General features: G+C 37.4%; 1 protein-coding gene across 1 annotated transcript; it reads left to right on the top strand.

The window, feature by feature from the left end:
* Positions 1–31: 31 nt before the first annotated feature.
* On the top strand, positions 32–25,295 carry LOC146133290 (G protein-activated inward rectifier potassium channel 3-like). Its single transcript, XM_083396688.1, has 8 exons — positions 32–477; positions 3,342–3,493; positions 10,631–10,853; positions 15,136–15,281; positions 15,920–16,050; positions 17,216–17,362; positions 23,329–23,459; positions 23,915–25,295. Exons 1-8 carry the CDS (start codon positions 217–219, stop codon positions 24,392–24,394), a joined length of 1,671 nt encoding a protein of 556 aa, XP_083252814.1. The 5' UTR covers positions 32–216; the 3' UTR covers positions 24,395–25,295.
* The last annotated feature ends 1,480 nt before the right edge of the window (positions 25,296–26,775 follow it).

Below are 26,775 nucleotides of genomic sequence, written 5' to 3'. Positions count from 1 at the left end.
GTAACGCGTTTTCTTTAGTACAGATATATCAGACAACTCGTGTGAAAGGTAAAAGGCGGTCGCTTGCTGCTTCTGTGTTTAAGGTTTAGAAACCGGAAAACGGCGGACCCCAATTTTTCAAGGTGGAAATCTGGTTGAAGACAGACTGCAATGGATTATTTTGGATAAATACCACGAGGAATCAGAGTTTGCTTTGTATAACAACAAGAAAGAAACATGGATAGAGGCGATGCGGAAAACACGAACCCCATCACACTTTCCATTCCAGGCACCCCCAGCGTTTTGTCGGCAAGAAGAGCTTCGACAGGGGTACAAATGTCGGCCAAGTTGGCCGCGCTGAGGGGGGAAAACGTGTCTTCGCGGGACGACGGCCCCGTTAACAATGGGGATTATCAGGTTCGACCGGCGAAGAAAGAAAAGCAAAAACGGCGGGTGGTCAGGTTCATGCAGAAGAACGGACGATGCAACATTCGCCAGGTGAGATTTTGGCCATCAGCAGTGTTGTAAACAAGTCATTTGAAAAGACTCAAGTCCAAGTCAAGTCATTTGTAAAGTACCTTCTCAAATCAAGTCTTTTTGAATAAACAGCGTCAATTTCCAATCAAGTCATAATTAGATCCAGTCAATTCCCACTAAAGTCCTTGTCATAAAAATTAAACGTTAAGTTTTTTTTATAATAGGTAAGTTTGTTCAACTCTGAACAATAACTTAGCTAAAAAATAACGAAAAAGCGAAAAATAGTCAGCTAATATTTTAATGTGCTCAAATTGAGATAAATAACCAACTTTAATAAAATAATTGCCTAATGACAACATTTTATTTTAACCCAGGTAATTTGTCCAAAATACTTAAGTCAAGTCAAGTCATTTGAAAACAGTGGGTCATTGAATAAAGACATTAACAAGACTGGCTATCAGTAATTAGGTAGTCTTTTTCACTATCTTAACACAGCTGGCGGCGAAAAGTTTGTTTGTTTTCTAAATTTGGGTTAATAGTAGAACACTTTGGTCTGAAAGTGTGGTAGTTTAATAAAAGGGCTGTGTGCATGCTTTATACAGCACATTAATATCCAAAAACACACAAGCAACTGGAAACTATTCTGTACAAAATTACATGTAAAGTGTGTCATACTTCAGTGCTTCTTAAACTTTTTCAGTTTTGTTCACCCGTAGCATCTATCTCCAGATTTTAATCACCCTTGTCTTATGATTTGATAAAACTATCTAGTCTATATAAAAGCACAAAATGACTTAGGTTGTTTTGATTTTTGTTAAGATCAAGCCATTGCAAATCTACAATTTCTCGAGTCCAGAGATATAAAGCTATAAAAGGACAAAACACGGTCACCCAATTTTTGTACTACACTCAGTGCAAACCAACTTCAATATTACAATAAGCCAAAAAACACCGAAAAACAACAGTTCAGTAGTCGATTTACTGCAGAGCTATCATCCATTTCTGACGGTTTACCCTTATTCACCCCTTTTGATTGGTTCACCCCTGCAAAAAATTTATTCACCCTGGGGTGAACCATTCACCTGTTTAAGAAACACTGTCGTACGTCATACTACGTACAACCCTCGAATTTGTATAGGCTACGTCATTAAGGTTATATGTGGCTGAATTGGGTTTTGGTACCGGTTTCGCGCGTCTGTAGTCCAAATCAATATCGGCTACTAGAGCGGACTGCTCATTGTGGTGAACATCTCAGTATGCTGTAATTAACCGCGCTTGACTTTACAAACCTTGACGCTGGTCATAATGCGAGTCATTTAAGAGCAGCTGCGGTGTGGTAATGACTAAAGTCTATGACTTGACTTGACTTAAGTCGCTGTTTTTAAACGACTTGACCTCACTTAAGCATTTGGGTTATGGTACAAAATGAGTTGAATTGAAATAAGGTGCTTTCATTACATACTTGTTTTAAAAGTTTTGCTCTTTATTTTTAATTTTTTCCAACCAATTTACTTGCTAAATCTTTCGTTTTTTATTCGTTTGAATGCTTATAATCGGAGTCAACTGATGGCTTTCGACTGGGACTTGACTTATTTAATAAAAAGATTTGACTGGGACTAAAGTTTTTTTTTTAATTACTTAGTACCATCGTTCAACGAACCCGCATTTGTTTTTAACAGTGTAGTTACCTAAACTTAAAAAATCCTGAGCAAAATTGGCGAGTGCGCACCCTACTATTGAAAACGTCGTAATTACATTGCATTAGCCTTGGGAAGGTTAAACGTAATAAAAATATTATTTAATACATAAATCAAAGCTACAAAAAAGCCCTACAAGGGATAATATTATAGTTGACACTTAAAAACTAAAACTACATAATGCGATATTTCATAATTTTTCGGAAACACGTGATGATTGCTTTAGCAATGGAAAACAAATTACTTTGTTTGTTATTTGTTAACTCAAAATTTGATTTATCGCAGACTCAATGCAACACCATAGTCCAGTAACAAACATACCCATATCAAAATTCATAATTCTGAAAAATCCTAAATGAGGAAATGATATTGATGTTGCCATGCGCATACAAAACACTTATTGCAAACCAACAGGGCTACTCATCTGGCGGACCGCGGTTCGTATCTGGATCTTTAAAGTGGTAAATGTGGACCCAAACAACTGTAAACTTGAGTGAAAAAATAATAAGGCCTACCTACTTTGCTGTACGATTAGGTGATATTTTCAAGAACTTGAAAAATAGACATTTTTTAACGGTCTGACTATTTTACAACAATAAAACGCCGTTATTGTTGAGGCATGATGCATTCGCATTATTTAAAAATATTTATTTTAAATGAACAGACCTGAAAAAAGGTAATTTTGTATATGGACATTTGACTAGCAATGACTTCGACAATTCCACCGGTTGAATAATCGCATTTATACTTTTTGTTTATTTACACATTTTTTCCTGAACGAATTAGTCTGCGAAGCCTCCTAATTTAATAAAACTTTTTCGCGACCCAGCTTAACAGCGAAAACATATCTCTTTCATTATCTGTTTATGTATGCAAGTATTGTGCAACTTAATAGGTGCTCGCGTTTTGCATTAGTTGGAATTCGCCAAAAAAGTTTTCGCCAAAAAAAGCCAAGTTATTCGCCAAAAAAGCCAAGTTTTGAAATGCCTTACTGGGCTGCGAAGTCGGAGTCGTAGTCGGGTTTTTTTTTAGCCGGAGTCGGACTCGGGAGTCGAACTCGGGAGTCAGACTCGGGTTATTTTTAACCGACTCCGCAGCCCTGTTAGCATGTCATTTATTCGCTATGACAACTCACCGAGTCCGTCGGCAAACGATTGAAGCTAACCGTCAACCTTGCGATTTTTTCAGGACAGCGAGGGAATCCACAAGCGCTACCTGCGCGACATCTTCACAACGCTGGTGGACATGCGCTGGAGGAGCAACCTCCTCTTCTTCATCGCCACCTACCTCACCGCCTGGTCCTTCTTTGGACTGCTCTGGTGGTTCGTGGCTTACTTACGGTAGGTTGCGACAAAAAGTGGCAAGTCGTGGGCCCACTAGAACAGATTTACCTTGCGCACTTCCTTAGCTACTATTTGGTTCCATAGAAATAGTAATTCTGTTTTTGTCGATCACACAGTAAGGAGTGCACAACTTGAGTTTCCAGTGTTCCTTTTGAAATGACTTAAGTCCAAGTCAAGTTATTTGTGAAAAAACTTTAGTCTAAGTCAAGTTTTTTCAAAAAATAACAAGCCAAGTTATCAATTGCCCAAGTCAAGTCCCAGTCAAGTCATTACTCGCGCAAGTCATCTCCAAGTCAAACCACTAATATAATAATAAAACGATAAACCATTAAAATTGGCAAACTCGTCCAATTATGAGCAATATTTTAACTAAAAAAACCTTTAATCGTTTTATGTACAAACTTAAGATAAATAGCTATTTTTATAATAAAATGTCAAATAAAAACACTTAATTTCAACCCAAGTCATTTGACTCAATGACTTATTTCCACCTAGTCAAGCATTTGTCTAAAAGACTTAAGTCAAGTCAAGTCATTTTACCTACACAACTTAAGTCAAGTCAAGTCATTTGAAAACAGGGACTTAAGTGAACTTAAGTCAAGTCATTGACTTAGGTCATTACAAATCAGTAATTTATTTTTATGCTGCAATGATTGTAATTTTCTGCAAAGACAATCAGTCTATTTTAATACGTGTGAAATACACTGTTTTTATGATCACGGTAAATACCTCAGTTACATAATAATGAATGTTAAGTATAGTTTACTAAAAAACATTCCTAGAAACTGTGGCAATAATAATTAGGCGTAATGTAACTTGTCGTCAAGTTTACTGTTTATTTTGGTGATGGGAGAGTGGTTAAGGAGGTCAAAATAAGGCTGAAGGCGGACCAACCTGAAATAAGTAATTGCTTTTCCAAACTGTAGTGAGTTGCGTTTATTTCTTCAATCGATATAAAATTTAAATTTAGCAAATTTTATATTGCGCAGTCTAGATTCCGCCTACCTGCGTTGAGTTAAAAAAATTATATTCCCCTGTTGCAGCAGTTGCCTGACATAAGGGGGCAACCTGTAATTACATAAAATAATTCATTGATTTTTGATTTGCAGCCGCGCCCCTTTTTGCTGATGGGTGGGATGCCGTGGGTGTTGCCGTGGGTGTTGCCGAAAGTTCACAAATGTGGGGCATTTTCGTATTTATTTTACCCTTGACGCAATTTGTCGGGCGTAGTCTTTTTTCATTGAAAATTGCTGTACAAAATATTTATGCTAACTCGGAATATACATAAAGCTGCAAACCGTCACAACAAATACAAGTCGTAACTCACGAATGGCTTCCTTACAAGCATTGCTCGGAAAAGGTCAAATACCAATATGCCAGGGTGTGTAATAAGACCTACACCTTTTTTGCTTTCACAATGCGGTCACGATTGCCTCGGAATAATATTTGTAGATGTTTTTTACATCGCGCGATTTGTTTTTTCGATTCCAACTCAACTAATTTTAGCCTGGCTGGCGATGCAAAGCAAGCGTCATCGTTTTGTGTAAAGCACTAGTTGTGAGCCGGCACGGGCGTTTGTCATCCTCTGGCGTTTTAAAAGGGATGCCACTTAAGGTTGAAGCATTGTCGGCAAGGCTATCGATCAGCTGTTCAGGGTAGACGGCCGATACACATTGACGACTGCCTGAACCCACCCCTGGTCGACACGTCATCGCCCGCCTTTGTTTAATAAGCTATCGATTATAAAACATAAATCTTCCCATTATTTCGTTGACTTATCAGGGCTCAGGCCGAGGCCGCAACATCCAAAAGGCTAGTTGTGCTCTAGCACGCCTAAATCGCCGCTGTTTCGTCGCTTCAACGTAGTTGGGCCGCAACCTCGTTGTTATTGATTACTTACTTATGATATCAGGAAGATAGGTGAACTGTCGGGTCACAAACACATTTTCGAATTCAGGGTGTATTTTCACAATATTTTTTTCAATTAGGAGTCTAATTCATCAGTAAAATTTATTTATGTGGACAATTTCCTCGGCCATCATGCTGGCATTCGGTTTTCTTCCTACGCCTATTTTTCGGAGAATATCAATAAACTTCGGGTATGGGCCTAAAAACAAATTTCCAAACCCCGACAAAATATAGTTGGTTAGTCAGGGAAAACATTTTTGAAATATTGATATCGGCGTTCTGCCAGAGCAGGCGCCGCTAAAAGAAATCTAATCGATAGCATTTCTTTCTAGCAGTTCAGTGGTAAACTAAGTAAAGCCTGATTTTTACGCAATATTTTACTTTAATTATTGGCACTAAATTTAGAAAACGCTTTTAATCATGTCATATTTATTTGCATGCGGCTATTAACCTAAAAACACTTCGTAATACCCCCCGAAAATCACACAAAAATGAGTAAATCGCCCAGTTTCAATAACATTGCCGTGAATAAAGATTTCCTGTATAGGTTATGTAACGTCGGTACATTTAATAAAAAACGAACCGTCGTTTTTTAAGAGAAATATTTCCTGGAAGAACAATTTTACATTTGACACACAAGACGTTCGTTTGAAGTTTGTCTCATTATTGGAAAAAAATAATTGGATAGAACATAAATTCAAATTTCGTTTATGTAAAAAAAAAGGAAAATGTATCGAGGTTATCGAGAAGCCTTCAAATGGTAATCAGGCCTACAGTTGGGTTAATTTCTTGCGTTTTCAAATCAATTTGCCGTATATATACGGCAGTAATCGTAAACATCCATATATTTCATATATCAAGGCTAATTGTTTGACACTAAGTAATAAACCGTGGCCTACGTTGCCGGACTTGATTTTGTATAATTTGACTGTTGAGACACAAAATCCGCTTTATGTCTGAATCGCTTCGTTGAAATTCACTATTAGGAGTATCGCTACCGTAAACCCTCATCTCCATTGTGTTTTTTGATTCCAAAATTGTGATAGTCTAACCCAGTGCTCTTCAACCTTTTTGGGTTTGGACCCATAAAGTTGTTTTGACGAACTCATGCACCCCTTTTTAATTAAAAGATAAACTGAAGTAAAGAGAGATATAAAAAATCATAATGCATATCAATATCATCATGTCAATTAAACCGAGCGGAGCTGGCGAAGTTTTACACACTGTCGGTGAGAGTTCGAATATCGCTGCAGGCTACTAGGGAGTACTATTGCATGCCATAGAACAGCATTCAAACAACCTTGAGAAAAAACAGCATTCAAACAAACTTGAGAAGTAAAATAATAATGGTTAAAATTATTATAGGTGCAAGTTTGTGATGCACCCTGGTATAACTTTTCGTGCTGTGCACCCCATGTATATTTTGTGCACATCGGTTAAAGAGCACTGGTCTAATGTAATGTTCGGATTTCCATAAACACTTTTTTGACACTTACATTCATTATTACATTTAAGTTTAACCATCGAACTAATGTTGGATATGCCGTGGTATTTGGCATCTATTTGACCGGGTAAAGTTTCAAAACATTGCTTAAAACACTCTTTTTGCGATTGCGATTGCGATAAACATTATTCGGTTTATTTAAAAGTTTACCGGCCAGCACGTCACTGCTTGAATATTATATAAACGAAAACTTGGATGATTAGATTTGGGGGGGTTGCGGGCATGACCAAAGCTTTCAAAGTTTACTGCAGTGATTCCCAAACTGTGAGCGGTTGCACACTAGTGTACCTCGCGAGGGATTGTCAAGTGCGCCGATAAAACTTTTTGTAATTTCAAAAAATGGAGTATTTGTACTAAAAATTGGTATACACGCCAACTTATTAAACTTAAATACGCACTATTCAATACAAACTAGTAATTTTAGGAGATTTATTATAGTTTGTCATGTGTTAGGGCGATTGTAAAATTATTTTACTGTAGTTCTGTTAAAAGTGTGCCGCGAAATATTTAAGATTTTTTTAGAGTGCCGCGCGCCAAAAAAAGTTTCGGAACTACCGGTTTACAGGCTCGAAGTTGCACAAGATTTGTTCTTGGTAAAACTGAAGCGCGCTCGAAAAATGTATAATTCATGTTGTTTTATAATTCGATCTTTATTTAGAGTTAATAGCGGTGGCTACTTGCACCACAGGGAGAAGGGAAAGATACGTAAACAAGCAGTCGGTTAAAACCGCGGAGGACCAGATCCTGGAATATAAGATTACGTATTCTCACGGTCTTCTCATTTATTATTCATTAAACGATTTGCGGCCAGGGGAATTTTATTTCTATGAGCTTTCCATAAAAAGCACGGGCTTCATGAAATTTCACCAATATATCTTGGTATAAAAAACGTGCTTGTTTCTTTGAAATGCCACAACGTCTTCCTTTAATTTACTTGCCAAGCCTGTTTTATGTACTTCGTTTTTAATATGTTAGATGTTAGACCAGAGGTTTTTAACCAGGGTTCCGCGGAGCCTTAGGGTTCTGCTAATACAGTCCAGGGGTTCCGCAATTTCTAAATTGTTTAGCTAGCTGAGGTGTGTTTACTACACTGGGGTTCCTTGAACCAGTGGAATTATTGCACTGGGATTTCTCGAGCCAGTGAAATGTTTCGATAGGGTTCCACTTCAGCAGAAAGGTTGAAAAGCACTGTGTCAGACCATGCGCTATTTGATTAATCCTAGTAAAGCCTGTTATATGATTTGCATCTTGACATGAGTTTTTGTATTATCTAGCGGGCCTTGGAACAACATGATAGAACTTTGGTACAACATTGGACACTATATGGTAAAGTTGCAAAATTTATAAAATATCTTACAAAGGTCTTGTTTTTCGGTTACTGTAGGCTAAAATTTACCTTAGCGTAAGGAGAATACTATCAATAGTTAATTTATTTATTTCTAGAAAAATTATATTTAAGTTAGAAACGCTTCGTTCGATTGCAAACCAACAGTAAAATTCATTGATCAACTTGCTGGTGTGGTGTCAGTAAAGATACCATGCTAGCATAGGACAGGTGTCGATGCTACCAGTTGGCATCGGTTATCAGTTGGCTACCGAGTAATATTCAACAAGAAGGAAAAGTTGTAGGCAACGAAAATCGATTTAAATTGAAAGTGCGTAATATAGAAGAAGGAAACCGTCGTAATTGCATTTATGACATCACGATTCCGCTTGTTTTCATCCAATGTTAGAAAGACCGGTGTAATTAACGTTATAGTTCAAAATTTGACTTACTTAGGCACTATTTTGCGACAACTAGATACAACGTTTTTAGCCAATTTTCGCATGAAAATTACATAATGTTGAAGGTTATGTTAAGTTTTCCTTTCTTCACCTGTTGGAGATTTACAATTACTCTGAATCATGTGTAATTACATCAGAATTGGTAGGTTTCATGAATTATATTAACCAATAGATAATATTGTAGCATATATATATATACATGAGAAGAAACGGTATTTCAGTTTTTTGGTCGGGGCGTTGTTCACAGGCAAATGGGCTTCGACTAAGCTATTAAAGTGGTGAGGTAGGATTTGGCGAAGGCGGCAAGAAAAATAATTATAAAGACAAGCCGAAACGAGTTTCGGGTCAGACCCTGAGGGGCTTTCAAATCGATTAATCGGCACGGTTACACCAAATCACGTGACTATATTTGGATTGCAATCGTATTCGAATCACAGGGGGTTTAGTTGCTGTGTTACATGATTTTCAACATGATTCAATTTCGACCAATGCGGTGCTATAGGTTGTGATTACCGTTTCGATTGAAAACGCTGCAGCTGGTAACTCGGTAAGTGAATTTGCACGACGAGGGCGGCTATGTTGGGTGCTGAGATTTTTATCAAATAAAAGCCTTACAAGTCAAAGGTGTCACTTTTGAAAAACGTTAAACAGTGGGTCGATAACACAACGAAGGCTAATTTATGTTTTTATTTATAAACAAATGTTTAAAAAATTACACAACCTAAAACGAGAAACCTGTTACCTCTGCGCCCTATATAGTTAAACGTATGCATTTTTAAATGGACTATATATCTGGATATGCCAATTTTCAGCTAAAAGAAACTGTATTGATTTATGATTTGTCCTACACTGACAGTCACACTGGGCCTCATAAATCATCATGAATAAGTTATATTTTCAACGACATTTAAAGGGGAATTTAAAGGATATAGATTAAAATACAACTTAAATTATATCCGAACTCGGTAATTAGCTGGGACTGACGTTTTTCCGGTAGCAAATTACAACCGCCTTAAAATATATTAATTTACGCCTAACACGCTAAAATTTCGCGATAGTAAGATATGCACGTTACAACTGCGCAGACACTTCTAATTTTTATGTTTTTGCTTTTGATAAGTATGATATCCTCGAACGACGCTATCTGGGTGTGCTGCAACTAAACTTATTTTTTGACCATTAAGAGCAGGGCACTTCGGACCACAAAATGGTTACGCCTTTAGCCAAAGGCATTTGAATGAGTCAGGAAGAAAGGGGGTGATAAATAGGTTTTCCCGTGTGTATATGGTGTGTCTCTTTATCAAGTGAGAAAACGTGTGCTTTGGTCTCAGGCTGGTTGGCCACCCCTGCTCTATCAGACTTAGCTAACTAGATTTATTTTTGCTATTTAAAATTAGATTAGATTTAAAATTAGCCCATTTCAGTTTTTCGAAATTAGATTAAAATTAGATTATTTTTTTTGTTAAACTAGATTAGAACTACTAAATTTTTGAAAATTAAAATGTAAACTAGAATTTGAACTAGTATTACATTTAATTATTCACAAGCAACTTAATTTAAATCGCAATTTATTGTCATACGACTGAAAATTGTAGAAATGCCCTGGTTTGTTTTTACACGTTTTAGCATAGTCTTTGCTTTTCAGACTGTGAAAATCACCCACAAGTCGTCCAAACAAAAATAATTAATTCAAATTCTTTGTTTTGACTGAATGGCTAAAAGAACCGTTGGACAAAATGTTTTTTTTGTTTTGAAAAATTCGAATTATATTAGAACTAATTAGAATTAGTCACATTTTGCTCTAATTCAATGAATTTGAAAACTAGAATTAGCTATAGTTGTCCGAGTCAGTGCTCTATATTATATAGCGCTTTCTGAGCGCGTGTAACCAGAATCCCTGACAATATAGCGGCAACCTTAACTTTCTTTCAATCCAGGGGCGACGTGGCTTACCACTACGAGCAGAAGCGTTTGCAGGCGCTGAACCTAACCAGCGTCAACGCAACGACATCGGCCGAGGAGCGGGTCTTTTGCGTGGACAACGTCTATTCCTACACGACGGCCTTCCTCTTCTTTGTCGAGACCGAAACGTCGCTGGGCTATGGACAAAGAGCCATCACCGATAAGTGCCCGGAGGCGATCATCCTGTTCGTGATCCAGGTATAGGCTTTGTAACGCTAACAAAACGACCAGTTGGTTTCAACAGGCAAGCGCTTTAATGTATATATGAGCTGGACAACCCACCCTTTACAAATCTCCTGAAAAATTCTAAGCACTGCGGTGCCGTTCTTTTCGTTCACAGCGATTTGGTAAACCGTGACGGAAGGGATTCTCCTGATTCTGTAGATTAATAGGTTTTTTGTCGAACGTTGTTGTAAGTGCATAATTAATTTACCGTTCAAACTTGTTAGGACTTTTTTTATCCGTCGCGAAACAGTATTTTAAATCAGATTCAACTCATAAATTATGAAATTAAAGCGGTTGGTTACAGTTTAAGAACTATACTGTTTTGATGAATTGTGCCACCAAGATTAAATCAATTAAATCTGCATGCAAAATGTTTTGACAATGTTAAACTTAAAAAAGCATAGAAAGCAACACTAAACATATTTGGTAATTTTGAGTCGTGCAACGATCTTAATGCTCAAAAAATCTAATCTCTATTATATAGTGAATAATTGAATTTAACTATCTTTGTCGAATATCAGATAAACCAAAGTTTTCTGATCTAAAAAAAATCATATTTAGGAGGACTTTAAAGCTTTTTAAGCTAAAAAACTCCTCAAAATGAATAAATAAAAACATATATCCTTCCCGGATGATTTATTTCCGCATAGATATTATTGGATTATTAGGGTCGACGTTACGATTAAGGCTGACACGATACAAGGTTTGCGCATTTCGCTAATTCAATTTACAATTTTGACCCTTTCTTACTTACTCTTGCTGTCTTCTTACACGTTTCCATGACCGCCATGGAAGGTAAAAGCAAGGCGTTAAGGCGAGATGTTTAAAACAAGAGGGCCATGGAACAGTAGCCACGTGAAGGCAAAACCGCCTTGTTTTTGTGTCCGAACTTTATTGAGCAATCTCATGTTTTTTCATCTTTTACCTCCACAGAAATTCTGGCACTTTTCTGAACATTCTAGAATCTAAATACATTTCACATTCTATAAACAAATATACAGTACAAGGAGTTACTTTAAATACTGCAGCGCACAAACTAAAGATAAGGAAGTAAGCGTTCATCGTGCTAACATTAAAATAACTTGTAACAATACTATACAAAGCCACCGAACGCCTACGAAGACAAAATTAAGGAATGAAGTCAAAACATTTATCAAATTTGGTTTTAATGCTTACTACGGGCCTCAAAATAGTTTAAGCTTAAATATAAAAAACACACTACTAATGCTTTAAGTAAATCCAACGCTAAGGGCAATCTATTTTTTTAAACAAAGTTACTTGTTGAAATTTCGTTATTATTTGTTCTATTCGCCAACTGTTAACGCTTTTGAGCATTCTAAATTGCGCACATTACGTGATTAAGCAAAATTTCGTTTCACTATTTGTTGAATTCCACTGCTTGGAAAAGCACATTAGGCTATGTCAAGCAGGGATTTTAATATGTATTACTGTTATTATTCAGATATCCAATTTCTGTTCTGCGAGTCCTAATGGCCCAAACGTTTACCATTTTGATCAATGTATATTTCACACAGAAATGGCATGTTATGCTTTTTGCTCGACGTTAGCATAACTATAATAATGTGTCGGTCATTATGGAATTAATGGAAATGAGATTTATTTAAGCCAACCTATATTAAAACACCGTGACATTGTAAATGTGCGAGAGACTATATTCTTTTTCATTAGGTGTAAAAACGATGCATGTGATGCACCCATTTCTCCCTTCAAACTAATAAAATCTCAAACCAGGGCCAAGGAAACGAACTCCTTGTAAATTTTTATTTATTGATGTTGGGTTTGAAAAAATTCTAGACTTTATTTATTGATGTTGGGTTTGAAAAAATTCTAAAATTCGTGCACACAGTGTTTTACTGTAAAAACTTAAAAAGGGGCACGTTGGCTGTAAAATTGGTTTTAGCTTTGAAGACAGGTTCGGTGATATTTTTGTCCCTTAAAATTGTTTGCCAAAGGATGTTTCGCGCCTAAAGTGCGTCACTGAATTCCTTGAATCTTATCCCTGACTCCTGGTTAATGTAGCAGGCTGCTTTTAAAGTAGCAGCGTGAACTAGTTTATTTTCCTGACGGCCTTGCGCTGACATGGAGCTTTTATAAAGCCGATGACAGAGCGGAAAATTTCCAAACGTTTTCGAAACAGGTCGAAATCGTGCCAAATGCGTAGGCTTTTGTTTGACGTTAAACTGTCACCACGGATGGCTTGGTGTCGCGATAACGCAAATCCCCCCCCCCTCGTTTTTTCCCGCTTCGTTGAGGTAGTGCCTCCTTTCAACCATTTGGGATATGAACTTTGGGTTTTCGCGCTTGATAATTCTGACAACTTGACGACAATATATAGTCGCATACCCTGTAATGTTTCATGCATTTCGACGAAACGAAAAGTAATGTTAATGTACCTTTTTGACGAAATCAATACAAAAACACTGTGCCACCGTGACATGTTTTGTTTTGCTTCACGATGCTCCGAGTCAAAAATAGCACAATGGCGCCGCGACAGCCTTGCAAAATAGCTCAATGGTCGATAGTGTCAGGGCATACTTTTGACGAACGGAAACATAAAAGGCAACTGACACGTGATTAATTTAGTTTTTTTTACACAAATGAAAACTCGCCTGTTACGGATAATTTCGGGGCAACTAATGCACCAAAAATGGTGAAAGCAGTACAGTAATGCGGTATGGCTTGATTGTAAATGTTTTAGTATATAGAATTGGAAAGCTTACACATAATGGTTTCTCGGCTATTTAACTGTCGAAAATAAATGTTCTCAGGGAAAATGATTACAGTGTAAAATAATAAAATAACACTGCCAAAATAGTTGATTATTCTCCACCTAAATGCACCCAGTTAGGCTGGTTTATCCCATTTATATAATTGACAGATTAAGGTGAATTTGCAATTAGGAAAGACAGAAAATAAATTTAACATATATATGTCGTGGTGTAAAAAATCTCTTCAAAAATGGATTTTGGTATCGTCTGTTAAGTATACGAGTCATTTTAAGATAGGCTGAATAACAAAGGCCTGTGGTAAAAAAAACATATTACCAAGTGTTTCCATAATTAAGGTAACCACTTAAAACAACTTAAATTTACGACACCACTTATTTTTAAAACCCTGTTTACCCACGTGAGAGCGACATGGCGTCACCACTTAACTTACAGTAAAATATCGTGTAATATAAATGTAGACAAAGGTAGACAGAAATAAATGTAAAAAGGTAAACTTTAAAATTGTGTGAATCCCACTATGCAATATGGGCTCGTTGTTAAAACTAGGGCTGCGGAGTCCATTTAAAACAACTCGATTCCGACTTCTGAGTTCGACACTTTGCAAGAAAATAAACTCCAGAGTCTGACTCCCGATTCTGACTCCGGCCTAAAAAAAACAGAGTCCCTAATTCAGCTCCCACTTCATTAATCCTGGTATTTTGCACATCCATGTAGCAAGATAGGGTGGACTGGATATACATTAATCTTATTCGGTTGTCTAACTCAGTGCTCTTCAACCGTTATTGGTTTGGTGAACCCTAAAAGTTGTTGTGACGAACTCATGCACTCTGTTTACTTAAAGGTAAACTGGTAAAGAGGTAAAAAGCGATATGAAAAATCATTACGCAAATCATTATTATCATGTCAATTAAAACGAGCGCAGCTGCCGAAGTTTTACACACTGTCGGTGAGAGTTCGGTATGGCTGCATGCTGGTTGCTTGCGGGTAGACTGCCATTGTATTTCATAAAACAGTATTCAAACTTTTCACAAAAAAAACAAACAGTAATACAACTTGCACCATGACAATCAGGCAAAAAGACCATAGTCTCATAGAAATCGGTAATTACTCACAAATACGATGTAACATTAATAGTTTATTTAATGTTTGTGATGCACCCTCTTATGCCTTTTCGTACTGGTGCACCCCATACATATTTTGGCGCACCCTAGGGTACACCGTGCACACCGGTTGAAGAGCACTGGTCTAACTCACTCACCTGCAACACGGTGCTGAAATATATTTCATCATACGCTATCAAACTCTAACCACTTATTCCTTATCTGTTCCGAACGGCCTTATCGGTTTCCAACTAGTGCAAGACGCACGTCGGATTAAGGCCTTTGGAAGTTTTATATAGCCCACGTCCGACTTCAGCCAAATAAGTCGAATATGTCATGTCCCAACTCATCAGTGTGAATCCACAACGCAGTCCAGGTTAAAGCAATGATTGTGATTTCGTTCAGTCGCTGCTCGCGAGCATTCTGGATGCTTTTATGCTCGGCTCTATCTTCATCAAGATCTCTCAGCCGAAGAATCGGGCCGAGACCCTGGTGTTTAGCGAGCACTGTGTCATCTCGCCGAGGGACCGCAAGTATTGCCTTATGTTTCGGTAAGTTTTCTTTTTAGACGCCTGGGGTTAGCATAGGACAGATTCAAGTTATACTTGAAAATATCACATCGGTTTAGTTTCGTAACGTGTATTATCCTTACCGGGATCATCATATAAATATTGTAGCGTAATTTATAGTACGGTATATTCAACGTTTTTTTTCTGTGTAATGTTTTTTCTTTCCACAAAAAGGATTATACACGATTCATTACAATGAAACATGCACACACATATGTGTGTTAACAACTGACAAGTCGCGACCGTCGCTCTACATATAGTACTGTGGATCTCTTTCAATATGAAGTTGCTTGTATGGTTGATTGGTTGTTTCTCGACTCGCTCCTCTCTGAGCCTGTATAGCTCAGTTGGCAGAGCGACGTTCCCGGCTTGACCGGAGGTCGTGATTTCAAAGCGACTTAAAGACACAAATATATAAAGTCATATTTTTGTTAGGCATATAGCCATAGTATAATATCATCAGTTGAAACCAGTTCCACTTTAAATCAAAAAAATATAATGATACAGAGTAAAACCTAAACCATGCATCTATCGTGGAAGGTCTTTAAGCCTCTGGCGTAAACGTAAAAACCGCAAACCTGCCGACTGCCGTAAACGAAGGTTATCTTTTGCTCACCCAGAGTCGGAAATTTGCGCAACTCATTGATCGTCCAATGTCGGATTCGCGCCAAATACGTCAAGTCGCGTGAGACGAAGGAAGGCGAGTTCATTGGTCTGCACCAAGACGACATCAATGTGGGATTCGACACAGGTACTGTTACGTGTTCGTAAAAATCATTTACAACCCCAGGAACTATTTTAGTGTAAAAGTAGCAGGCACCATTTTAGTGTAAAACATATTTGCATTGAAATAAAGGTTTTACATATTTTGTAGAACGCATCGCAACGATTTGATTCACAACGCTTTCAGCGTTATTAGCGCAGAATGATTTCTCTATGATTGCGAACACAGGTTTAACCTCTGGCATTGGCCACTAGCATAAGACTTTGCCATGCTTTGTAGTTCTATACTGTAGCAAACTTTAAAGTTTTCTTTTTTTAAACATTTGTCAATCATCAGGACAGATAATTGGTAAACCATTGCCTTCTATTGCATTTTTTATTAAACAAATGAACAATTTAGATTTACTATACTTTTGCTTTAAACATGCTTAAATAAGAATTATACCGCAATAAATACATTTGAAAAAAACTCGTACATAAAACGCAATCAGCTTTTAAATTTAGCCAGAATGTCTTATGTGTTTTTACCAAGAAAATCTAGCCCTGCGGTTTTACGACCATTTTTGTTGTTTTGTGAATGACCGATATGGTGTTTTTAGGGGAAAATTAATCAGTTTTTAAAACATGCCAACGACGCCTTGTGTTTACTTTCTATAAAAAAAATAACAGACTGTGTGATGCCTTTTCCGTCCTGATGATGCGACACTATTTATAGTTGTCGCTATAACAAACACGACGTTTCGGTCTATATTTGAAAATGCTAAAAAAATTTCGCGTTGATGATGTTAATATTTCCAGGGCTCTTTCAATTTGGTACGTAATAAAAAGGCAAAAAAAAATAGACAATAAGGGACCGTTTACAAATTATGCTTCACGCACAATATTTGAATTTGCTTTAGCGTTTAGGTATGGCTGGGTCAAGTATTATTATATTTATAATTTAATCATAATACTTTACCTATAACCAAACCCAAACGCTAACGCTAAACCTAATCCAAATAATTATGTGCGTTGCGGTTGGATTCTAACGAGCATAATTTGTAATTTGTAGACGGAACCTTTTTATTTTGACTGTTTGCGTTATCTTCTACATATCAAAACGAAAGAGCCCCATATTTCCTACCATTTGCGCTCGTATGCCGACCGCGCGTTGTTGCCATGGCAGTGACATCCTCTGTTTTCTCCGTTGCCAGGCGCCGATAACCTCTTCCTCGTCACGCCGCTGATCATCTGCCACGAGATCGATGAGAAGAGTCCTCTTTACGCGATGTCCTCCGACGATCTGAGGAAGGAAAAGTTCGAGATTATCGTCATCCTGGAGGGGATGATCGAGAGCACAGGTTAGAAAAGTGGTTGTGTATGCATGGAGGTAAATTTGACCCACGTATAGGGGAACGTTACTCTGTAAAATCACAACAAGGATATGGTTTTAAATTTGTTGCGTGGTGAATTATCATTTTTTTTTGTATATTTGTGTGCGTGTTTGGGTGATTATACGTGTGTGCGTGTTTTACTATATAGCAGCGGCACTAAAACCATGTATTGGGCTATACACATGCTATTTCTATTACAGCGCAGAACTGTAAGATTCCTGAAGCCACCATTAAAATACGCTGAAGCTATTATTTGAAATATTATTAATATTCATTTTTCACAATTTTTAGACCAAAAAAGAAGTTTAATTTATCATAGCTCTTGGTAAAACTACATGTGGGACTATACAAAGACACTAAAACAACCTTCAAAGGCGTTTTTTGTCCGCTATTAATAAAGCTATTGTCGCTCTGACAAGATTATTTAATTGCGCGATTCCAGTGTCCTGACAGGTTCAAATTTCGGCGCCTCGCCAGGCTTCGGACTAATACAGGCAGCGTAGCGTGAGGACATGGCCTATCAGCGGCGCGTTGGGGCCCCTTTGGAAAATCGATTTGCGTCAAAGGCAGAAAAGCTTTTAATCGATTTTATATCTCATCACGCTGGTAGACTGCGGTCGGGGTCTCGCTCCAATGACCATGCGACATTTAATTGGCTGCGTTTTGAATTTATTTGCAATGCTCCCCGTCTCGCCGTGTAGCGCAGCAAAAAGTCGAATCTAAGACGCATCGCGAACAACCTTTTAACTGCTGTTACCCTGGTTTTAACTGCTGCTACCCGGGTTTCCGACGTTAGTCGTGTATCCAGTCGGAAAGCTTGATGACCGGTGCCTGTATTAATTAGCCCACCAAAGGCTTTCGCTAACAAACCTAACCTTTCGGCACGCAACGCGGGCGGTTAATTAACCGCGCGTTGTACTCTAAGACTCAGAAATCACGGTTTATTTTAATGCAGTATTTTAAAATTTTAAGTTAAAAAGCGTTAAAAGTTTTTCTATTTTCTAGTTATTGAAATATAAATTTGGTCTAAATAAACTCATTGTCGAAACATGGTTAATTTTTTAATCTACCTATACGCGATTTTAAGTTATATTTGGCCATACATAAACCTAAAGCTAAAAACATTTTTCCGCCTAAAATTTAATAAAGTAATACATCAGAAAATAGACCAACACTGTTCCATCCAAAAATAAGTTAAACTTTATATATAATGATATCTTATATTGACTTGGTGAGTTCGCCAATCTTGGCTCTCGGAATCGTGTATCTGGGAACAAATTGTAACTAATTTAACGCAAAAATGGAAAATGCCATTGGTTCATAAGTTTGGCCTGTAAGTTGTAAGTAAGCTCTACGTTTTTAATTGACAACAATACTACATCGTAGCTTGCCTTCGTACGCCAGCATGCATTACTCTTTGAAACACATTGGACATTTTCAAGTCGTTTGGGTTTTACATGTGAGAAATGAGTTTTAAACCTCCCAAGCATGACTTCACATAAGCCGCTAGGCCACGTTTGTTTAGTCAAAACAATTTGGGGTAAGAGTTCAGTGTCGTGAGTCAGCTAAGCATATTTGGCTGTGTTTGTGATGAAATCAGTGACAGTAATAAATGGGAAGAGGCACGTATAGGCGGTAGGCCTACGTGATCCAAGTCGCTTAATCGACTGTTATGCATATGGCTTATTTTCTATGGGAGCGATAAACATTCTCTTTAGAAACTGATGAGTCACTGTGTTGGGGCAATGGTATCAATAATACGCTTTCTAAAAATAAAATTGACAGTTTATTTACGTGGCAACAGCAACAGACAAGCTGTCGACCCAGTATTTCGGCCAGGCTATACGTTGAAAGCAATAACACAATAACACTCGTAAAAAATATGTAGATAATTATGGTGAAAAATATACATTGATTACTCTTAAGACGAGTGGCACGACCAACGTATAGTCAGGAATCCACGTCTATTAAAGCATAAAATTACATCATATTAGTATAAATTGCGCTTGAAAGGATACGCAAACACGTATAATGAAGTCCATGAAATAATCTAAAAAGCGAATGGAAAACCCGGCCTACGCACCTTCCTTAAATAAGTTATAATATCACATTGATCGAATATGAAAAAAACTTAAGCAAAAGTTGGCTTTTGTAATCAAATCACAACAGTGTTAATCATTTTCGAAAATTTGGAGGGAGGGAGGGAATCATATCAAGGTTAAATCCTAAACTCTCGTGACCAATTTTCGCCAAGGTTGGCGTTGCATGAATATTATTAATTTAAAGTTGATTACAGTAAAAAACGGTAACCACATGCAAGCATGCGCTTAAACACTCACCAGGATCGCTTTTCTCTCGCTATCAAAATGAAACAATTTAAGAGCTCGTCCGCGATCGGAATTAAATCCGATTGATCGATTAGCCCGTAAACTTTAAATCCACAAGAAAACTATTCCAAAATCGATGGCCTCGAATATTCGGGCGCCGCTCATCCCACGTATTGTTGGCAAAGCAAACGACCTTGAGGGCGCCATTTAAGAAGGGTCACTGGCCGAGTGTCACAGGTTTGGGGATCTCCCAGCAAATGATCGTATTTTTTAAATAAAAATAGGATGTTTTTATTATTTGGTTCGAAAGGGCTGCGATAATTAACATATATCCTGGCAAATTCAATTCGAAGCTACGAAATTAACATTAAGGCATTGCAAACTTCTAAGCGTTTTGATACACGCACGGAAAACCATCAACACAATACTTCCGACAGCAGAAAGCCATTTATAGCTCTAACCGGAACCAATTTGCTTCAATTAGATATGTAAGAAACGGAGAAAGAATAATCCAGATTGATATAGGAATTCGATTTACCGCATGCGAATCCAATCGGAATCCTTTGAAAGCGATTGCCGCAAAGCGACCGGATTACAATCTGTACGCGGCAATCGTTCTTAATCCTTTTTCTATCACGCCTTTTTCGTATTTGGGCTGTTCACACAGATATTAAATAAATATTACATCAGAAGCAATCATTTTTTTAAAACGTAACGTGTAGAACGTATAATTAAAAGTAAAGTCTTCCGAAAAACGTGAAAAAATCGCCTCGCTTGCTTTGCATTGCTTTTAGGCGCATAGAGCACACAAAAAGATCCGCACATTGCTCCTGATTGTGGAATTAAACTGAAACATACAAGAAATGATTGTGCGAAAAGTAAGCATTTTTATAGTTAAATTAGTAAAAAAATAGTTGGTGGAAAAGATATTTCGAGGGAGCCCAAGCACTTCAAACTGTTAACGTGACTGCCCAAACAAAAACAGGCATTAATATTTTTCAGATTACACACGTAGGCCTACGGGTTTTATCAATGTAAAATACGGCATATGAGAACTGAAGTTACTAAACAAAACACAAATCGTTTTAGTAAATTCGTCTCTCACATCCAGTTATAGTTTTCGCCGCAAAATCTATCTCATTCACAAACAACACATGTTTAATGCAAAGAAGTTTTTTAGCTTAGAAAACTAAGTGAAATTAAATGTTTGTCGGTCAAAATCTTGCAGCTGGATGTCGCCCCGATCACCCAGTCGTATGGATTGGTGGTTAAGGACACTCGATAACAAACCGGGGCTTCAGTAAAATCAATAAACAACTCAATAAACAGTTACATTTAACTCTGAAGTAATTGAAATGCGTCTAGCAATAGGGTGCAATTGTGTCCATAGTGGAAATACTTTCCTGTTAATTAAGTTACAGGGGTGTTGCTTTTACAACTTGTAAATGCTCTCAAGTTAAAGAAGTATAAATCAAAGGACATATTAAATTTGCGAAAAGCCGCCTAATACCTATATTACCTAGATAATTTGGCAGAAGGCCTTAAACTCTCGCTGGTATTTTAATGTTCAAAGTGTCCAATATTTAAAGTGCGATTGTAGGCTCGACGTTTACCAGGTTTCCTTAAATGGGTAAACAAATAAATAGCCAAACTAATTTATTTGTCAGCTTTGCCGGCTGCCGAAATGAATGTTTTATTTTAAGTGTAGTCAATAGATTTAGTTGATTTTCGCCAAACCTGAAAGAATTAAAATTTACTACATATCCCAAATGACAAACCATAAAATGATTATTAGCGGTTAGTGGCCTTAAGAAAATCGATGATTGAATAACAATTACATGCATCAACTCGTACAATCATATTAGTGAAGAGGCAGTGGTTGACTTACCTTTTCCCTAAGCAAATTGGAACAATGATTGTGTTATGGAATTTGGAACAATGAAAGAGTTATGAAATGCAAACATTACAGAAATACTTAACAATGTGACGCCTTAAAACCAATATCTTGAAAGTTGTGTGCTGTTTTCTCCTATTTTGTGCAGACATCTAAATACGTCACGTTTGGGTTGCACATCTAAATCTATATCACTTTCGTCTAAAAAGGCAAATCGCAAAAACAACATTTTCTTGGTAAAGATGTCAAAAGGACATTAAACGTGCTCAAACATGCATTTATCAAATCAAAATGTTACATTATACTCTAAATGCCTTGGTCCGCACTCTTCTATTTGTTGCATAACATTGTATGGAATCCGAATTGGAAATACTTTATTCAGTAATAACAACCGAAACCTGTTTATGGCGTAACAAATTTAGGCCTTTAATTTCTTTCAATTTTTGAAATGAAAAAAAAAACAAGCTACTTTGGCTTAAAAAACAATTAAAATATATATAATATTTAGCTATCAGTCAAAAGTAAATGTATTTTTGCCAAATATACATACAAACCCTTGTGTGCCACTGGCTTCTGACAACATTTTAAATGGTTGTTTTAAGACCAGTTTACGCAATCTACCTTAAACTAATTGTTACCTTAATTTAGTGTTTTTATAAACGATAATTTGAAGATATAAAAAAGTTATACAATACGATACAAAGAGTGTGGCTGCCAAACATTTTGTTGACTTAAAACCAACAGTAAAATACAGAAATCAATTAAGAGCTAAATCGTTTATTTTCCATTAGGCAAAACGTGCCCAAACTTCATTACCAGGCGGAAAGTACTTTGTTTTTCATCTGATTAATTAATAGCATTTCGGAAAACAAAAACTTTTTTTGACTTTAAGGCATCCTTTTAAAACCTTGGAACTTGCGCTGACCAAACGCATTACTAATTCATAACTCGAGTATCGTAAGGGGCTTTTACTTTGCGATCATCTACGCGTAATCATATTCCCCGCTGAGCATCCAATTAATCGACGACCAAACTTCATTTTGAATTTGCTTTTTCTTTTGTGATTCATAGTTGTATTAAATTAGATTATTAGATTAAACGTTGGGTTTCGCTGATTCGCCAATAGTGCATTTTTGGCTAAATTATGTTGTCCTGTTGTATGTTTGCTCTTTTACTTTTACCCCTAAATGTCTTAAGAAAATCAAAACAAAATATTTAAAAACAATGATCGCAATGAATATTACTTTTTTGTTTTATAGGCTATGTTTTCCTAAATAATTTGTCTGGATTTAACATCAAAGCATTCGACGGTGACAAAAATTTGTAAAATAAAGTACAGATCAAAAACAAAATTAAACAAAGAATAAAAAATAGTAAACGAAAGCAGAATGGTAAAGGCATTACAAATTAAAAAAAACTTGTAGAATCGCAATTCTTAACAGAACATTCCATATTTAGCAAGGTATTAACCTACTAAGATAAATAAAAATGAATTGCGGTTTACAACCAGTGTTTAATGCAAGTAAAATTTATTTAGTTTGCTTCTGAACTTCTTCGTGCTTATATTTAGCTAGATTTGAACTTAAAACGGCTGTTCTGTATAAATATAGATAGTGTATTTTGCTATTTCTATTTCAAATGGCTTCGCATGTGACTGCAAATGGCTTTACGTGTAGAAAACGTTTTAACTGTTGCTTTCCTTGTTTTACCAGGAATGATCTGCCAAGCGCGAACATCCTACCTGAGCAATGAGATATTGTGGGGACATCGCTTCATGCCCGTGCTTTTTCACGCTAGGGGCCACTTTAGGGTCGACCACTCCGAGTTCCATTCGATTTACGAAGTTAGTAGATATTTTGTGATGAACATTAAGTTATATGTAAATAATTAAAGGAATCAGATGGCACTGTATAAAGACAAATTGTATTAGATTCTCGACAAGCTTTCGCACAACCGTGCTTCATCAGGTCAAAGTATAAATGTATAAATGTAAATAATTAAGTTACATTGTGGAGTTATTTGAATTGTCCCATTGCAGCCTGTCGCGAAAGTGACAAACGCATGAGTTAAAAAAAATTGGTAAATCAGTGCATTGAAATTCGTTACGCTGTGCGCTTGAGCATTACTTGGACCAGAGGTGTTGCTTATAGGCTGACCCTTAAATTATTTGTTTCTTTTTTGAAAAGGCAAAATTGTTCAGTGTTTCTGCCACGCTACAGTCTTAAATGGCTTGACACTCAATAAGTTATGCTTTAGTTTAGATGTATACCCAGGCTTAGCAAGCGTTTGCATATGCAGGTGTCGATGCCCAGGATCAGCATGCTCGAGTACAAGCAGTTGTGCGAGGAATCGACGCGGCGCGACGAGCAGAACGGCGCCGCCGCGGACGGCAAAGCGCCGAAATCCGTCGGCATGGCCTTTCACCAGCAGCAGCGCTCGTCTCCGAAGGGCGCGCAAAACAACCAGTGGCGCAAACAACAGACGCTGCTCGATGACAAGGCCAAGCGCGACGTGCGCAGCAACCAGCAGCCGGAGGCGGCGCGCTCGTCCAACATGGACAGCTTTAAGGTGAACTCGACCACGAAACGAACGTTGTCGGAGGCGAACGTGAGCGCCGGCCAGTCGCCGTCGTCCGTGGTGCTTATCAACGAGAAGGCGCACACCTCGTGCAGCAGCGTGATCGTTCAGCGACGTTTTGACAACCGAGACGACTACAACGAGCGGCGCAAGAGCGAAGAGACGTCGCTCTCGCTGCTCAACGCCGACCTGGCTTTATAGTGGCGTGCGAAACGAAAGAAATAATTGTACACCTGCCTTTTTACCGTTCTGTCTTGCGCGTTTACGGTGTGCACGGAGCGCATTCGCCACAAGCGCAACTCACGTCGGACCATTAGAAGTCGGCTTCTGGAGGTGGTGGTTGTTGTTTTGGCCTACTGGTGCTAGTTAGCGGACGTTCCTTCGTTTTAAGAATGTTCATTGAAAACTGAAACGATAATACCTTCAATTGGTGTCATTATTTTTTTCAATAAATAAGGAATACATGGTGGAGACTTTCTTTGATTGAGAGCCTCGCATTTTAAAGATGTGCAAACACTTTCATCGTATTGAAGAAAACTGCCTTGATTTGAGAAATCTCTGAACTTTGCCCATTCATAGGCTATGAAGTGCCGCTCAAACTGTTGGTCTTCACTTGGCCACGACGCCCCTCGTACTTCGGTGAACTTAATTAGTTTATTAGCATCGATTGTTAGTCAATTGTATATTTTGGGCCTCAGCACTTTACGCCTGTCATTTAAACTACTTTGGTTTTTACATGTGGCATCTCCGCTTTTGGCCGGCAAAATTGTCAACGTTTTCAAGCGGCATATTAGGCCTACCTCAAAACAATATTTCATTTGGATTGTAGTTGACGCATGATACAAAACCACATGTGTAAACAAGTGTACAGCATTAGTTTAAAACAGTTTTCAAAATTGCCTGATGTGTTGCGCTTTCTACTGCTTGTTTTTAGAATAACCTATTGTTCAATTGCTCCTTCAACTATCGCATATTTGTTTCGTAGCAACAGGCATTGGTTAACAAGTGTCCTGTCTTCGGTTTTAACCTATACAAAAGAGTAGCCTAAATGCCTTTTCTTTCGCGGAATATTCACATGTATACCCATGTTGCACAATCTTGGCGCCGCATAATATTTATTTAGGCACTAAAACCATATACTTAATCTATGTTTGTTTCTGTTTAGTTATGGAATGCCTAGTTAGATACATCATATGTAAGACAAAACTGATTTATAATGAAACGTAAATGTATTAGACAGGCTTAATTCTAAAAAAAACTTATTGTACACTATACAGGACAGTGTTGTAAACAATTTATTTCAAATTGACTTTACGTGAAAGTGAAATATTTTTCAATAAATAGCAAGTCAATCCTATTACAAGTCAATGCCATAGCAAGTCAGTTTTATGTCAAGTAACTGGCTTAAAAAAATAATGTTAAACCAATAGAATTGATAATTTAAGTCAAATTGATTAAATTACATAAGTTCAAGTCAAGTCGTTTGCCAGAATGACTCAAGTAAAGTCATTTTGTACGAAATCCTTAGGTCAAGTTAAGCCATTGGGTGAAGGGTAAACCAAGGGTCGCCAACCTTTAGGTCAGTGCTTCTTAACCTACGGGTCTGTTTGATTTGGTTGGGTCGCCGACCACAGTAGTTTATATGTTTATTGAGATTGGTTCTGAGAAATATTTCTCAATTAAGAAAATTTAAGGAAGCAATACAAATAATGTCTTATAATTAAATATTAAAATTCAAAATTATTTATGCTAATGCCTATTTTTGTTCGCTTACAAGAAGCTAGTTTTTATTTCGCTTACAAAAAAAAAAATGGGTCGCCAAGGCTTGGTTGTCATACTTACGCTTAACATTTGGGTCGCTGCGAAAAAAAGGTTGAGAAGCACTGCTGTAGGTAAACCAAGAGTCGCCAACCTTTTTCGCACTGCGTCCGGTTTTAAACTGAAATTTCTTCACAGACCGGCGCTCGAAAAACAAAAAAATGTTTAGTAATAGAGAACTATTACAAATTCCTAAAATTACTACAGAAATATATATACAGTATATATCGCCCTATGAATAAGCACCACCAATTTCTGTACAAAAAACAAACATCTATAAAATGTCAAACATAGTAGTTAAAACAGGGGTCGGTAACCTCTGGCACGCGTGCCAAAAGTGACACGCGAGATGATTTTTCAGGGCACGCCAAATGATTTAACGCGCACGTTATATCACCTTAGGAAAGTGCAACCATTACATTACTATCTCATTAGTAGGCTAACATTATTATTACATCACTAACAATAGGGCATACTAAATGGTTGCACACAATTCCAGTTTGATCCGCAGTGCTCCTGTCACAAATTAGTGTCTTAACTGTTGTACTTACCATTTTTTGTGGGCGTTAAACTATTGTTGTTTACGACTAACCGTTCCTATTACGTCACAGTGCCCTAAAATTGGCATGATGTTTACTGCGTAAAAGCAGGGCATTTTCTACATTAAAAGTAAGCACGTGTGTTTTTGTGTGACTGAGAAACCAAGCGAAAAGCGAAACTGATAGACACTTCTAGGTATCCGCTGAAAAGCGTCGAAGTATAAT

The sequence above is a fragment of the Ascidiella aspersa genome, chromosome 9, assembly GCF_963924565.1.
Source record: "Ascidiella aspersa chromosome 9, kaAscAspe10.2, whole genome shotgun sequence".
Lineage (NCBI taxonomy): Eukaryota > Metazoa > Chordata > Ascidiacea > Phlebobranchia > Ascidiidae > Ascidiella > Ascidiella aspersa.
Note: the sequence above shows the minus strand (reverse complement) of the source record. Positions and strands in the feature narration are given on the sequence as shown.

Coding starts and splice junctions, on each gene's coding strand:
- LOC146133290 (XM_083396688.1), top strand. CDS start 217: ATGGATAGAGGCGATGCGGAAAACACGAACCCCATCACACTTTCCATT. Junction 3,494..10,630: donor TGGTTCGTGGCTTACTTACG/GTAGGTTGCGAC, acceptor CTTTCAATCCAG/GGGCGACGTGGCTTACCACT. Junction 15,282..15,919: donor AAGTATTGCCTTATGTTTCG/GTAAGTTTTCTT, acceptor TTGCTCACCCAG/AGTCGGAAATTTGCGCAACT.